A 17,659-nucleotide genomic window follows, 5' to 3' on the forward strand; every position below is an offset into this window, starting at 1 on the left:
TTTTTATCTGTCTTGTTAAACTTGGTTGCTTTCCATTACTTTGTGCTTCGGGTCACTGACCCATTCTTATGATTCCTCTATTCTATTATTTATTCCCTCTAGTGTGTTTTCAATTTCAGTTTTTGTGTTCCTCATATCTTATTGGTTCTTTCATATGCTTTTTATCTCTTCGCTGAGGGTCTCAATAGGGTCCTCCACTTTTTTTCTGAAGTCCAGTATCTTTATGACTGATGCTTTAAATTCTCTATCAGGCATATTACGTGTCTTCATTTCATTTAGGTCTGTTGCTGTGATTTTGTTTTGTTCTTTCCCTTGGGACATATTCTTCTGTCTCCTAATTTTAGTTGTCTCTCTGTGTCTGTTTCTATGTGTTAGGAAAGCCAGCTAAGTCCCCTGCTCTTGAAAGTAGTGGCCTTATGAAGATGTTCTGTAGTGTCTTGCAGTGCATTTTCCCTATTCACCAGAACCTGGAACCTCCAGGGTGTCTATGTGTGTTGCTTATGACCTACAGTTGTGGCAGAGCCATGCTTGTCTTCTTGTTGTGGGAAGGGTTTGATCTTTGTGTTATTAGTTGGCAAGTCTGGGGACACCTTGGGCTTGAGTTGAGTCGAACTAGGCATTTGCCAGAGATGAGGCAGCACTGAAATGTAGGGCACTCTTCTTGTGTTGTCCCCTGAGAAGCTTTCATTAGTATGCAGGCCCATTGCTAGACCAAATGTCTGCCTCCTGCCCACTGCCAGGTCTGAAGCTGGACTGGTGTGTGTTTATCTTCCCTTCTCCCTGGGACAGGAGTCACTTTGGAGTGGTGTTGTCCCCTGTTGGGGCTGCTTGCACCGTGCCGGGCTTGTCACACTGCTTTGGATTGTCTCCTGCCATGGGCATGTTGGAGGGGGTGTTTTCACAGGAGAGCATTGGGGCACAGCATGTGTGCCAACAACATTTGCATAGGTCCTCTATGGGATAGGACTTATGACCACCTGGGAAAACTTCTGAGGCCAGGATAGAGGGAGTAGGTTCCCAGATGAGTATGGGGGTGGGACACTCTGTTAGCAAGCTAGGTAGAGAACTTTTGTGCTGTGCTGGTTTCTGTAGATGTCTGTGTTATCTAGGCTGGGGGGTGGGGTAGGGAAATGGTGCCCATGTGCCCTTTTGTAATTTGAGAAGTCTCCCAAAGATCTCTGCCCTTCCAGCACGTGTTCTGAGATTAGTAAACAAATTTTCCCTATATATCCCAGGCATTTCTCAAGCTGCTGCTTCTATGCTTTATTTCAGTAGGGCTGTTTGTTGTGATGTCTAAGGGCAAGGACTCAGTTTGCTATCATCCTCCGGCTCTCCTAGAGTGGAGATGCTGATTTTTAAAATTTCAGGTGTTAAGCACCACTGATTTTAAGAAGTAGCAAAGTTTGGCCCTTCTGGTTTTCAAAGTCAAATGCTATGGAGATTCATCTTCCCAGTGTGGGTCTCCAGTCCCTGGGGTACTAGGTGTGGGATCTACTCCTTTCGCTTCTCCATGTCCAAGCATGCCTCCCTCATATGGATAGTCCTGTGGCTCCTGAACACATTGCCACCATTTCTACCCTCTTAGATGTAGCCTCTTCTCTACATTTATCTGAGGACAGTCAGTTCTGCCAATCTTCAGGTCATTTTTCTGGTTTATTTACTCTGATGTGGGTGTTATCTAGGTATAACCATGGCATGGGGTGAGCCTAGGATCCTCATACTCAGCCATCTTCTCTGGAAGTCCCTGAAAGTATGCTGAACTTTTAAAGGTGCCATATTATCATGGTTCTTAAACCTAGTAAAATCCTGTACTTATTCAACCCTTAAATGAGTAGTTCTCAAATGTAAGGATATATCAAATTGCCTGAATTTAAACCCAGACATCTCTGGGTCTCAGCTCTAGTTTCCAGTTCAGTAGGTCTGCAGTGGGCCTGAGAATCTGCATTTCTAACAAGTTCCTAGATGATACTAATGCTTCTGGTTTATAGGCTGCACTTTGAGAACAACTGGCCTAAGTCAATTTACAGTGCCTAAGGGAACTGAAAGAAAGTAGGCTGCTAAGGATAGAATTTTCATTAAGATCAATTAAATTCCTATTTCTGATGTGGCCTTTAAGGGCAATAAACATACTTCAAGAAAGAAAAACCAGGTGCTCAAAGATCAGTGAGTAAGGGCCTCATTCCATTTAAAGGGCATAAAATCCGTATTCAAACTCAGAAATAGTTTATGTTCTATGGACTGAGGACCATTTCCCATTCTCACATGACCCAGTGAAAATTTTTGTTGTAATAATCCTGTTTTATCTTCACCTTTATATGTTGGGAGTAATTAAATTTAATTATATTTTTCTATGAATCATAGGCATGTTGATCCAAAAGTTCATATAGAAAAATAAACACACAAGAATGGCTAGTTAAACATTTAAAAAGGAGCTATTAAAGTGAGGATAACTAGCCACATCAGATATTTAAACATTATATCATGATGGGCACCTGGGTGGCTCGGTCAGTTGAGCGTCCAATTTTGGCTCAGGTCGTGATCTCATGGCTTGCGGGTTCAAGCCGCACATTGGGCTCTCTGCTGTCAGCTCAGAGCCTGGGGCCTGCTTTGGATCCTCTGCCCCCCCCCCCACCTCTCTCTCTGCCCCTCCCCTGCTCATGCTCTCTCTGTCTCTCTCAAAAATAAACATTAACAAAATTTTAAACATTATACCATGAAGCTCGCATAAGTAAAATACTGTAGCTTTTGAGCATTGGGTAGTCAAATAAGTGGCACAGAATAGAAGGTCCAGAAAAGAGACCTAACTACATAAAAAGTATAGTTCATGATACAAATAGTATACTCAAATCACTTTGAGAAAGTGTTTTCATAACTGCTGTTGAGAAAACTAGATAATCATTTGGAATGGATAAAACTAGATACATTCTTAACACCATACACAAGAATAAAATTCAAAAGGAATGCAAAGAAAAATTTAAAAATATACAAATACTAAAAGAAAACATGTGTTACACCTTACCTGGGGTGTTGGGAAAGGCTTCCTATTATTAAAAGCCTTGCTACAATGAAAGATAAATGATAATTTTGATTTAAAACATTTTTAATTTTTTTTTCATGAAAAAATACCATGGGCAAAGTCAAAAACAAATTAAAAGCTGGGAGAAAATATTTGCAATGTATATCACAGATAAAGGTTAATAGCCTTAATTTATTTAAAGGACTTTTAAAAGTTGAGGAATTGGGCGCCTGGGTGACTCAGTCGGTTAAACGTCCGACTTCATTCAGCTCAGGTCATAATCTCATGGTCTATGAGTTCAAGTCCTGGGTCAGGCTCAGTGGTGTCAGCTCAGAGACTGGAGCCTGATTCAGATTCTGTGTCTTCCTCTTTCTCTCCCTCTCGCCCACTCATGCTTTGTCTCTCAAAAATTAATAAACATTAAAAAAAATAAATAATAAATAAAAGTTGAGGAATAGAGAAGTCAGTATCCTATAGACACAAGCATACAAAAATATGTTCAATTTTATTCAAAATAAGAGAAATTCAAGCTAAAATTATACTGAGATGTTATTTCTCATTCCTCAGCTTGACAAAAGTACCAAAGCCTGTCAATACACTTTATTGATGAAGCTATGGAAAAACAGGTGCTCATGCATTGCTGGGTAGAATGCAAAATAGTGTAACTCCTATGGAGGGGATTTTGGCAATAGCTAATAAAATTACATATGTAGTTACCTGTCAATTAACCAATCTCATTTTATAAATACTGACCATAACTTCAACAATATGAAAATGTATACACACAAGGCAGCACTGTTTGTTATTGTAAAATATTGGAAACTATGTAAATACGGAAGAATAAGAGTTTGGTTAAATAAACTATAGCACACATACACAATAAAGTACTATGCAGATCTAAAATGGAATATGGAGGGTATCTATGAACTGATACGGATTTCCAAAATACATCAAATGAAAAATAAAGCACAAGAGAACACTTACAGCATGCTACCTTTTATGAAAGAAAAAAGGGAAAAGAATAATACATACATATGTCAGTTTATCTTTACATAAAGAAACATTGAAAGGATGAACCATAAAACAATGAATTTGGTTATCTACAAGGGGTGTAGGAAAATGGGGTAGAGAGGATACAGATAGGGGTGACAGTTCTTGGAGTATAACTTTCTGTATAGGTTTGATTTTTGGAAACATGTTGAAGTTCTACATATTCAAACATATGTAGAACAATAAAAAAATTTTAATGGGTAATGGCATTCAGAAGGTGAAAACTTTAAGGGATGCCTGGGTGGCTCAGTCGGTTGAGCGTCTGACTTCAGCTCAGGTCATGATCTCATGGTTCATGAGTTCCAGCCCTGCGCCGTGCTCCATGTTGACATCTCAGAGTCTGGAGCCTGCTTCGGATTCTGTGTCTCCCTCTCTCTCTGCCCCTCCCCTGTTCACACTCTGTTTCTCTCTCTCTCTCTTTCAAAAATAAATGAACATTACAAATTTTTTTAAAAAGGTAAAAACTTTCAGCCATAAGGTAAATAAGTCACAAGGATGAAATGTTACAGCACGGTGACTATAGTTAATAATATTGTATTGTATATTCAAAATTTGTTAAGAGAGTAGATCTTAAAAGTTCTCATCACAATAAATAAATGTCTGTATGTATGTGTGGTGATAGGTGGTGAATAAACTTATTCTGATAATAATTTTGCAATATATATGTATACATATATAATTATTATGTCATACATCTAGAACTAATACAGTACTATATGTCAGTTATATCTCAATTTAAATAAATCAAGAAGAATGGGATGAGGGTGCTAAAGTTGAAACTAAGTTGGAACAAATAAACCCAAATGAATTTCAACTAAAACACATAACCACACTGAAGAGAAACAACAAATCTTAGCCATAAGTTATCCAGCATCCCTGATTGAAGGAACTGCACATCACCTAGAATTCCTGGTTCTGAAAGTACATTACTTAAGTGGATGAGACTTTGGGTATTCTGTTTGGGAAAGAATGGTACATTTATATACATGCAGGCATTTTTAAAAGTATATATGTGGGAAAGATATTGTGTAGCCAAATCAACAGCAGACATGATTTGTTATGCTGTGTCAATTTGCCCTTCTTAGGGTTACATCAATTTCCATCAGAAGGATCACTCCTCTTTCCATTTTCTGTTCAAGTATTTTTTGTGGTGTTGACTCTCCTCCCAGAGTTGAACATGAAAGAGGAGGCATAGTTTGGACCTGTTGCTGCCATCTTGCCACCATGTAGAGTCTGAGAATAGGCCAACACTGAGATTTGAAAGATATAAAAAAATGTCCCCATGAAATTGCCTAAGATATGAATCCAGCCAATAAATCCATTCTGCTTGTTTAACCCATTTTGAATTAAGTATTAGCACCTGAATCTATAAAGAGCCTAATGGGTTTCCTGTAAAACCATGGTTAAAGACATTCATTTGAATGCCCCTAGCATCAAATTATCCTATGTTAAATATTTTGAAACATTAGTATCAGCAAAAAAATCTCTTGCTGAATTCTCATGCTTCTTGTCATATATTTATTACATAACCTGCTGATTTTCTCATCTTGCCTTTTCTGTCATGAAGCTCAGAGCTAAATTCAATGCTTAATTCAATTATCTATTAGTTCTGGCTGGGGGGAATGCTTTTCATTTAAGGTTTTTTTTTAATTTCAATTTTAATAGCCTTATTGCATATATGTCTGTTACTATAAGCAAGCTTGTATATCTTTTAGAAGAAAATAAAATTAGTAATAGTATCTGGCACAGAAGCACAACATATGTCTGTTAAGTTAAAAATGCATTTATTAACAAAGAAAATGTGTTTTTGTCAGAATCTGAATAATCAGAGGTCAAATAAATTGGCTTACTTTAAAATAATAAAAAAGAGAAAACTCTAAATCTCTGCCCCTCTCCCGCTCACTCTCTCAAAAATAAAAATAAAAAAATACATTACAAAAAAAAACAAAAACAAAGGGAGGCAGCTGCAGGCTTGAATAAAGCATGTTCTAATTCTAGAAGAAGCTAGTGGTAAAAGGACATATTTTCCACCTTCAAAAATAGGTCTCCCAATATTTTCAGTCTATCTCTCCAAGTAAATAGAAGGGCACCTTGGAATCATGGGAGAAACAAATTGTGTTCTGCTTCTTCCACCCCTTACTATACCTTCAAAGTCAACTTAGGAAGATTAAGTCAGCTTTAGCCTGGTAGGCCTGAATTCAGGGCCCCACAGACCAAAAAACACATTCCTATCTTGGTAGCTATTGCTTACAAAAATGCAGAAAGAAGTTCAGTGCAAATAAGCTGCTTAAAGTATGATGATGTATAAATGGCTATCAGATATTTTACTAAGGGGTTGGAGGGATGGGAGGTATGAAAGAAGCAAAAGTAGAAGATAAATGAAAGAGGCGGCTGTGGGAAAGCAATTTTTGCAGACTTCCCAAAGTTGCCCTAGAGTCTATCCTGCTTACCTTTAAGAAGTTTAGAAATATAGAAGAGGTACATAGAGATTCTGATTTCCAGGCTCTAAATGAATTTTTGAACCTTCTACAAAATCATGTCTAAATGTGTATGCATAACTGCTATATCCTAACATGGCCTACAACTGTATGACTTTTTGTGGAGGGGCACAATTTATGTAATTCTACTTGATACCAAACTTAAAATAATTTTTCCAGTACTTAGAGACTAAGGTTTTAATTTTTACATACTGTAGAAAAGGTTGTCACCTCAACTAACTTTCAGACAAATGTATTTGCCTGATAAAGCCTAAAACTACTGTTAAGTTTTCATCTTCATTTTCTTAAATTACTTTGCCTTAAAGAAACATTAGAAGAGTAATCCTAAAGTGGGAAATTTTACAGCTCAGGAAATCTCAAGGTATATGCATAAATAAATATCTTGAAACACTTTTATTATAACTGGCTCCTAAACAATATTGAACAGGTTTTAATAAAATATGCAAATAATTGTCTGTGTTTATAAAAGTAGACACAGTTTTATATCTATAAATAATGAAGCAAGGTCAATTTTAAAGTGTTAGAAAGTCGCAGCCTTTTTATTCAGTACCTAGAGAATGCCAGTAATTTAACATGATATCATGATAAATGTTACTTACAGAGTTTTAACAAGAACAAAAATAAATATAATTTCTATGTCATCTTTGGCATGTTGTAAATTCAAAATGATAGCAATTTATTTAGCAGCACTGTAAGGTAAAAAAAACACTAAAATGTACTACTGGACTTGGTTTTACATGAAAAAAGTACAACGAAGACTTTAATGTCAAAAGTAACAGTGCTTTAAAGAAAACAATTAGAAAATAAATGATGGTGTTAATTCCGTAATTTACTCAGAGGAAAAAAATATAGTTATTTGAATATTGGGGACCTTGTTTTCTTAATTGCAACTTTTAAGTTTTTAAGTGCATGTGATTCAAATTTACACACAATTTCTATTTAACACCATTTCTGCCTTGAGAAGTGCGATAAAATGCCAGTAATTATATTTTTTATATCAGAAAATAAGTTTAGGAATCCCAAAATGTATGGGAAGTGTTGGAAAGACATTTTTTCTTATTGTAACTATAGCAAACTTGTTATAGCTGCATAAACCCTATGTAACTCACATCTACTAACCCTACTTACTGTTTTTTTTTTAAATCAAATACAGAAAAACCATATTGTCTCTTTTTTTTTGTACTATGTAATTTAATGCAATATAAATTCTCATTTCCAAACCATGCTGGCATTTGGATATTTAATTAAGGTTTCTTGTATAACTTAAAACATTTTTTTTGCTAGAATGCTTTTGTGATGTTAGAAATAATTTTATTATAATTAATAACAAACTTACATTTTTTGCTATTAGTGGTATCAGTTTCAGAGAGTGAACTGGAGAACCCAAATGTGACCTGAGCATTATTAGTTTTATAGGAAAGAAAAAAGCAAATAAATCCAATTGGTCACATTGTGACAATTTATTAAGAAACTAATGCACATAGTATATTCTGCAAAAAGTATGCAGAACTGTTCTGCATAAAATTAGATGTTTCATAAATACCTTTTGAAGAGAAAATTCTTTCACATAATTAGACAAATAGTATGAAAGCAAAACAGTCATCCAATGATGACTATTGACTATTGAAGGTTTAGAAATGTGAATATAGAACAAATCCTAACTTCTTAATCACATATGGACTTATTTCTAAGCATTTACTAATATTTCTTGCTGGTCAATAAAAAGGTACATAATTTGTGGAATATATGTATACAAACTTGAATTACTACATTCTAAAAATACTTTTCCTTAGTGTTTTTCTTTTTATTTCAAAGAAACTTGTCCCTATAATTTAGGACTTAAATACCTTCAACCAAACTGAAATTTAGGTGATCAAGCATTATCATTTTATTCAAATTATATGATGGATTTTACTATATTGAAAGAATAAAACCAGGAACAGTGCATCCATAAGTATAATGTATTTGTGAATAATCATTATCAATGCCACTACACTCTTGCATAGGAAGGCAGATAGCACACTACTGAATTGTTCTGTTAATTTCAGCAATTATTTATACTGAGATACACATCAAAAATACCTAAATAAGTTTTGAAATGTAAGAAATTGTTCTAAAGTAGTTTGATTGACGTTGACCAGGGTATACTTAATATGGCTTGCATTCTTGTTGAGAAGTAACATTGAGGATCTCTGTGTCCTGAAATGTAGACAAAGGATCTAGAGACTTGGACTCCACTGATATTGCATTCAAACTTTCTATACTCTTGCTTATCAAAAAACAGGAATAGAGGCTGGGGGGATGGGCTGGAGACTCCTTATGTCATAGGTTATATACTATGAGAAACAATACAGGTAAACGTGCACTTAACAACTGTCTCCCTCCACACCGTTCTGTCATAGAAGTTCACTGTGATTAAAAAGTTTAGAATCTACTCCTGAAATCATTGTTGCACTATATGCTAACTAATTTGGATGTAAATTTTAAAAAATTAAAAAAAAAACAAAATGTAAATGATAAAAAATTATTAAAAAATCATGGAAATTTCTTGGAAGAGAAAAAGAATTTTGAAAAGTAGAAAGGATGAAGCAGTGCAAAAAGGAAATCGTTTATGGGATAATCTGAACCTGGGGCATACTGTGTAAATTCCTTGTCCTGAAGTATCTTCCCTGATAATAACTGATAAAAAATTATTCTCATCTGGTTAAACTGCCTAAAAATCCAGCAACCGGAAATTCATTAATGGGCAACTTCCTTCAAAAATACCAATTATTTATTAGCCATTACAGAAAAATGAGAATTAATTTATCAAGATAGTTCTCCTTTCACCCTTTTAGCTGAATATAACTGCTCTTTGAGAATGGAAGCTCTGATTTGGGGAGGGGAAAGCTTGTGAGGTACTTTGGGGCACAAAATCCTTCTGGAGTAAGCTTTAATCATGGAGTCCTCTGTAAGGTACTCAAGTAGGATAGCATGTGGGGACTGGAAAGCAGGAGAAAGAGAATATACAGAATGCAAGAGACATACTTTGCTAGTTTAAAACCTAAGTTTTCTAGTTGATCTTAAGGCCAAGTTAAGCAGGTTTATTTTTCCCTTTTTCATACATGAAGGGCCTCTTACTTCCAGGGAAATACTATTCGATCAGTATGAGTAAATTTCTATGGGCAGTAATATACTCACACGAATGTTCAATGAGGAGACATTGTAAACATTAAACATCTATTCTTAAGTTTGTGGGTTGTCTACACGTAAGAAATCCTTTTGGATTAACCAGACGTTCTATAAAAATGTTTTTTTTTTATGTTTAATTACTGATAGATGGGGCGCCTGGGTGGCGCAGTAGGTTAAGCATCCGACTTCAGCCAGGTCACGATCTCGCGGTCTGTGAGTTCGAGCCCCGCTTCAGGCTCTGGGCTGATGGCTCGGAGCCTGGAGCCTGTTTCCGATTCTGTGTCTCCCTCTCTCTCTGCCCCTCCCCCGTTCATGCTTTGTCTCTCTCTGTCCCAAAAATAAATAAAAAACGTTGAAAAAAAATCACTGATAGCAATACATTACAAAAATTAATGTTTAGGCATTTCTGTGTCTAACAAAATAGGCTCAAGTTTGATTTTCATGAATTGGCTGAAACCATTTCACCACCACTACATTTTAATTTACTTACCAATGGCTTCTTGTGTTTACTTACGATAATATGCACTTTAGGACGATAGATTCTTAGTCTTTCTGGGAAAACATGATGTTTTCCCTCTGAGGAAAATAACAATACAATATCCTCTCCTTTCCAGAACAACAAAACTCCTAAATTGTGCTATCAGTAAATACTAGCAAGAACCATCAACTAAAAAGAAAAGCAATGCAAATTAATTGTTCATGAATCCATTAGAAACCACAGTATCCTAAAATTTTATAGAAAGGATTTGTTTTTACTGGTTAAGCGTTTATAGGAACCCCACCAAAACAGCGCCCATTTACATCTGAATTTATTGCTCTAGCCAAAAAGTATATGAGTAAGCATCCTTATCTGGATTCCTTCTATAAAATTAGAGTATAATTTGAAGATTTCCCTTATACTAAAGTTGTCCCTACTACTTTTTAAAATCTACTTTGTTTGAATTTTCCAGCAGAAAAGTTTTGCACCATTATTGGGAAAATCTACTAGTGTTTCTGTGTCTTTTTATAATTTTTCAATCCTCATTGAGTGATGAAGAATCTTGCTGTTCATTGCTTAATTCTGATTGTGTTCCTTTCATGAAAGGACTGTATAATATTACCCCTCTGAACAACCTCAGTGAGAAATTAATTAAGATAATCTACTTTTAAAAACCATTAATTAATTTAGAAAGATCGTAATTAATTATATGGAAAGATTAATTAATATAGAAAGATTGTAAGTTATTTTGTGATAATTTTGCACTTTCCAATTTCACATACCCTAACGCTATTACTTGAAAAGAATACTTGGAAATTGTATCTCTGTTCTGAAAAGTCCAACACCAAAATCATACCTCTAAGTTTGTCATATTAATTCTGATAAAAAGAAGGCATGACAGCACTAATAAGATAATGACAAGAGGAAAGTAAGTCAGAATATATGAACACAAATGGTTACATGCAAGTAATTCTAGTAAGAAAGCAAAATGAGGAAAGAAAAGACAAAATTGGGAAAGAAAAACCCACAAGATATGATACAGATCTATTACTAAATAATGTTTTCCATGTGGCATTAGATGTTTTTAAATCTTTCAATTATTACAAAAAGACACCTCAAAGTAAAGATGTATACTTTTATACATTATGCCAAAAAAACAGATCTTTTTACATGGACTATATATCACTTATATTATAAAGAGAATATGTATAGTTTCCTTTATTGAATACCAAAGTTACAAGTCTTCTAGACTAAATTTTATACTTCAGTGCTTAGTAATCAGCTTGCTCTCTGGATCAAGCAAGATAAAATACACAAAAAACAGTACACTTAGCACACACAAGTTGTTCACTTATATTCACTAAACAAAGCTGTAATATCCTCCAGTTTACATTCATGAGTTCTTTCTGTCAGTAGTAGTAGTAGTAGTAATGGTATTTTCTTCAACAAAATGAAAAGATTCTTTAAAATTCCATCATTTAGAGATAACAATATGTACTACCCCATGGTTCTAAATAATAAATTTAAAAATAAGACCAATTTTGCCAGACCTTTTTTATAAATAAGATTTAAAATGTGCTCAAATTTTATGTAGATCATTAATATTATTTTCTTTTCAAAATGTTAGTTTATCTCTTTGTAGCAATGTCTAAAGTTTACTGAAATGCATTGTATTATATCATATGGGCTAAGCCCACAAGTCCATTACAATAAAATTTAAACTATATAACCATAGGATTCAAGGTAAATTAATACACTACACTGTAATTAAATTTTGAAAGTCCAAAGACAAAAATGTAGTTCATCACCAAAGGGAAAAATATGATTAAATCCAATTGAGTAAATTGAAAGTATGTTTACATATCATGAAGGTGGTATCAACACATGTACTTTATTTTCAAAGGCTTAATTATAACATATTTAGTAGATTACAAGACCAATATAAAGCCTTTGGCTAAAAAATTTCTTCATTTGTACCATAATTTCATTAGATGTAAAATTTACAGAGGTCTTTTGGAAACCTTTATTTCTAGATGAGGACGTTTATGGATAATATATAGGTCTGTCTGAATACATAATCTGTGATTTGATTCTGTAAAAATTTTGGCACCAACTATATCAGGAGCTCATGTATTAGCACAAATGAATGTAGTCCTTTGGTTGTATGCAAAAACAAGTTTCTACAATACATCTTTGTTTGTTTTCCTTTTTAAAAAAGCCTATTCTTCAGGATCTGATGTTAAAAATATTGGCATTGCCTGGCATTGTACTATTGTATTTGCATCCTGATTGTTGGTACTGATTCCCCAAATCATTATTTTATGAAACTAGAAAAACTATTAAAATAACTTTATTTGAAAGGAACTTTACAAGTTAGTGTGCAGAGAAGTTGTTAGGACCTTGTAGACACCAATTATATATTTAAAAACTTGGACACCACTACAAAACAACATAGAGTATGAATGCTGTGGACCTGTGTATTTTTTTTTATCTCATCTACCTAAAAAAGGAGGCTTAAACAGAATATTAAAGTAATGTAGCAGAAAACAATGCCTTTGATATAAGATTAGGCAAAAAGCCACACATTTAATTTTCTCTTCATCCAGTCTGGCTGAGGAACACTAGAAATCTTATAGGCCAGTTGATGTTCGTTTTTTCATGCTCCGTCGCTGAGCTAAGTTTGAAGCAGCAACAGGCTCAAGGACTGGTTGAAAGGTCTTGTGAGTCAGGGCAGAACATGTGGTGACCACTACTCCCTAAAATAATGAGAAATAAGACAAACTGAATAACAATCTCTGGAGGTAAAAAATGTCCACATTATATCATGAGAGATTTAACTACAATACAACCTTATTTCTTAGGAAAATAATTGAGTATATTTGATCTATGCATTACTGTTCTTTTCATGAATTTATACCTGCTTAGTTGTATATTTTTTTTATTTCAATGACTATGCTGCTTACAAATTTTTAAAACACTAAAATATACTATTTTTTCAGACTTTCATCACTCATGTAATTTGTTTTAAATACTTTAAGAATTTTATTTAAAAATTTTTTAACTATTTTAAAATGTGTTTTTGAGAGACAGAGAGAGACAGAGTGTGAGTGGGGGAGGGGCAGAGAGAGAGGGAGACACAGAATCCGAAGTAGGCTCTAGCCTCTGAGTTGTCAGCACAGAGCCTGAGGTGGGGCTTGAACCCATGTACTGTGAGATCATGACCTGAGCTGAAGTCTGACGCTCAACTGACTGAGCCACCCAGACGCCCCAAGAATTTTTTTTTATCAACTAACAAAGCAATATACTTTAATTCTACTTGGAAAAAATAGCATATATAGAGGTGAAAATAACAGACACATATATGACATAGAAACATAAAATAGATAACACTTAACCATAAAAAAGCAAATACATTAAACATACTATAAAATGGAGTGTTCTTGAATAGAATAAATCACTAATGTAGCTTGGGTTTTGTTAAGATTTCATGTCCAGCCACAATAGACACACACATTACAGAACTATAATAACTCTGTTATGTTTTTTTAAGTCAACATTGTTTATTGCTTTTTAAAAAAAATTTAATATGAAATTTATTGTCAAATTGGTTTCCATACAGCACCCAGTGCTCATCCCAAAAGCTGCCCTCCTCAATACCCATCACCCACCCTCCCCTCCCTCCCACCCCCCATCAACCCTCAGTTTGTTCTCAGTTTTTAACAGTCTCTTATGCTTTGGCTCTCTCCCACTCTAACCTCTTTTTTTTTTTCTTCCCCTCCCCCATAGACTTCTGTTAAGTTTCTCAGGATACACATAAGAGTGAAAACATATGGCATCTGTCTTTCTCTCTGACTTATTTCACTTAACATAATACTCTCCAGTTCCATCCACGTTGCTACAAAAGGCCATATTTCATTCTTTCTCATTGCCACGTAGTATTCCATTGTGTATATAAACCACAATTTCTTTACCCATTCATCAGTTGATGGACTTTTAGGCTCTTTCCATATTTTGGCTATCATTGAGAGTGCTGCTATAAACATTGGGGTACAAGTGCCCCTATGCATCAGCACTCCTGTATCCCTTGGGCAAATTCCTAGCAGTGCTATTGCTAGATCATAGGGTAGGTCTCTTTTTACTTTTTTCAGGAACCTCCACACTGTTTTCCAGAGTGGCTGCACCAGTTTGCATTCCCACCAACAGTGCAAGAGGGTTCCCATTTCTCCACATCCTCTCCAGCATCTATAGTCTCCTGATTTGTTCATTTTAGCCACTCTGACTGTCGTGAGGTGATATCTGAGTGTGGTTTTGATTTGTTTTTCCCTGATGAGGAGCGATGTTGAGCATCTTTTCATATGCCTGTTGGCCATCTGGATGTCTTCTTTAGAGAACTGTCTATTCATGTTTTCTGCCCATTTCTTCACTGGATTATTTGTTGTTCGGGTGTGGATTTTGGTGAGCTCTTTATGGATTTTGGATACTAGCCCTTTGACCGATATGTCATTTGCAAATATCTTTTCCCATACCGTTGGTTGCCTTTTAGTTTTGTTGATTGTTTCCTTTCCTGTGCAGACGCTTTGCATCTTCATGAGGTCCCAATAGTTCATTTTTGCTTTTAATTCCCTTGCCTTTGGAGATGTGTTAAGTAAGAAATTGCTGCAGCTGAGGTCAGAGAGGTTTTTTTTCCTGCTTTCTCCTCTAGGGTTTTGATGGCTTCCTGTCTCACATTCAAGTCCTTTATCCATTTTGAGTTGGTTTTTGTGAATGGTGTAAGAAAGTGGTCTAGTTTCATTCTTTTGCATGTTTCTGTCCAGTTTTCCCAGCAACATTTGTTAAAGAGACTGTCTTTTTTCCATTGGATATTCTTTCCTGTTTTGTCAAACATTTGTTGGCCATACGTTTGTGGGTCTAGTTCTGGGGTTTCGATTCTATTCCATTGGTCTATGTGTCTGCTTTGTGCCAATACCATGCTTCTTGATGATGACAGCTTTGTAGTAGAGGCTAAAGTCTGGGATTGTGATGCCTCCTGCTTTGGTCTTCTTCTTCAAAATTACTTTGGCTATTCGGGGCCTTTTGTGGTTCCATGCAAATTTTAGGATTGCTTCTAGCTTCGAGAAGAATGCTGGTGCAATTTTGATTGGGATTGCATTGAATGTGTAGATAGCTTTGGGTAGTATTGACATTTTAACAATATTTATTCTTCCAATCCATGAGCACGGAATATTTTTCCAGTTCTTTGTATCTTCTTCAATTTCCTTCATAAGCTTTCTATAGTTTTCAGCATACAGATATTTTACATCTTTGGTTAGGTTTATTTCTAGGTATTTTATGGTTCTTGGTGCAATTGTGAATGGGATCAGTTTATTTGTCTTTCTGTTGCTTCATTATTAGTGTATAAGAATGCAACTGATTTCTGTACATTGATTTTGTATCCTGCAACTTTGCTGAATTCATGTATCAGTTCTAGCAGACTTTTGGTGGAGTCTACCGGGTTTTCCATGTATAGTATCCTGTCATCTGCAAAAAGTGAAAGTTTGACTTCATCTTTGCCAATTTGGATGCCTTTGATATCTTTTGTTGTCTGATTGCTGATGCTAGACCTTCCAACACTATTTTAAACAATAGCGGTGAGAGTGGACATCCTTGTCGTGTTCCTGATCTCAGGGAGAAAGCTCTCACTTTTTCCCCATTGAGAATGATATTAGCTGTGGGTTTTCATAAATGGTTTTTATCATGTTTAAGTATGCTACAGGCCAATATCTCTCATCAATAAGGATGGAAAAGTCTCAATAAGATTCTAGTAAATCGAATTCAACAGCATATAAAAAGAATTATTCACCATCATCAAGTGGGATTCATTCCTGGGCTGCAGGGCTGGTTCAACATTCACAAATCAATCAATGTGATACATCACATTAATAAAAGATAAGAACCATATGATCCTGTCAATAGATGCAGAAAAAGCATTTGACAAAATTCAGCATCTTTTCTTAACAAAAACCCTCAAGAAAGTCGGGATAGAAGGAACAAGAATTTTGTTTTTAATAGAAGTTGTATGTATTTCAGACATGGAACACATTTTGATGCGCATATACATAGTACAATGATTACTATAGTCAAGCTAATGAACATATCACAGTTATCATATTGTTTTGATGAAAGTACGTGAAATCTACTCTTAGCAAATTTCATTTCCAATATTTAAAAAAATTATTTAAGTTTTTTTAACGTTTATTTATTTTGAGACAGAGAGAGCATGAACAGGGGAGGGGCAGAGAGAGAGGGAGACACAGAATCTGAAGCAGCCTCCAGGCTCTGAGCCATCAGCCCAGAGCCCGACGCGGGGCTCGAACTCACGGACCGCGAGATCGTGACCTGAGCTGAAGTCGGACGCTTAACCGACTGAGCCACCCAGGTGCCCCTTTTTAAAAATTTTTAATATTTGTGTATTTTTAAAAGAGAGAGAGAAAGAGAGAGAGAGAGAGGGAGGGAGAGAGAGAGAGAGGGATCAGGAGAGTGGCAGAGAGAGAGAGAGGGAGACAGAATCTGAAGCAGGCTCCAGGCTCTGAGGTGTCAGCACAGAGCCTGATGTGGGGCTTGAACTCACAAACCATGAGATCATGACCTGAGCCGAAGTCTAACACTTAACCAACTGAGCACCCAGGCACCCCTCCAATATTTAATACAGTATTATTAACTATAGTCATCATGCTGTACATTAGATATCTAGACTTATTCATCCTACATAACTGCAACTTTGTATTTTGACCAACATCTCCCCATTTTACCCTCTTCCCTGCCCCTGGTAACAACATTTCTACTCTCTGCTTTTATATATTTAACTGGTTTAGATTCCACATATAAGAGAGATTATATATATATATATATATATATATATATATATATATATATCTGTGTCTGGCCTATTTCATTTAGCATGTCTTCCAGGTTCATCTGTGTTGTTGCAAATGACAGCATCTAATTTTTAAAGCTGAATAGTATTCCACTGGATACTTGTCCACCACAATATTTATCCCCAAAGAGATCTTTGTTCTCCCATGTTCAGTGCAGCATTATTCACAATAGCCAAGACATAGAAACAATCTAAGTATCCATCAACAGATGAATGCATAAAACACAAATTTTACATCTAGATTAAATGTCTATAAATATGGGAATTTGCAACCATGGTTATTTAGGAACCAATAGCAATATTTTCTTTACATACAAAACCTACATTTAGTATACTGTTAGCCCCAGTGTCTCAAGAGAAAGTTAAATACAGTTAAGGAATTTTTATTTATCATCTGAAAAGCAATAGGTAAAGAAGATTAACAAGAATCCACAGTTGTTATTTAAAACAAAAACAAAGAACCTATAAATACATTTTTAAAAATAAAGATATTTAAGGTAATTATATGTGTTATCAGTAAACGGCACGCAATA

At 35.2% G+C, this 17,659-nt stretch overlaps 1 protein-coding gene across 1 annotated transcript in view; it reads right to left on the bottom strand.

Moving 5' to 3' along the window:
• Positions 1-12,843: 12,843 nt before the first annotated feature.
• RPS6KA6 (ribosomal protein S6 kinase A6) overlaps positions 12,844-17,659 on the bottom strand; it is a 225,582-nt gene continuing 220,766 nt past the window's right edge. Inside the window, exon 22 of the mRNA XM_007087880.3 lies at positions 12,844-12,969. Within this exon, the coding sequence (XP_007087942.2) occupies positions 12,844-12,969 (126 nt within the window). The remainder of the gene's footprint in view (positions 12,970-17,659) is intronic.

Source organism: Panthera tigris, chromosome X, assembly GCF_018350195.1.
Source record: "Panthera tigris isolate Pti1 chromosome X, P.tigris_Pti1_mat1.1, whole genome shotgun sequence".
NCBI classification, from domain to species: Eukaryota; Metazoa; Chordata; class Mammalia; order Carnivora; family Felidae; genus Panthera; species Panthera tigris.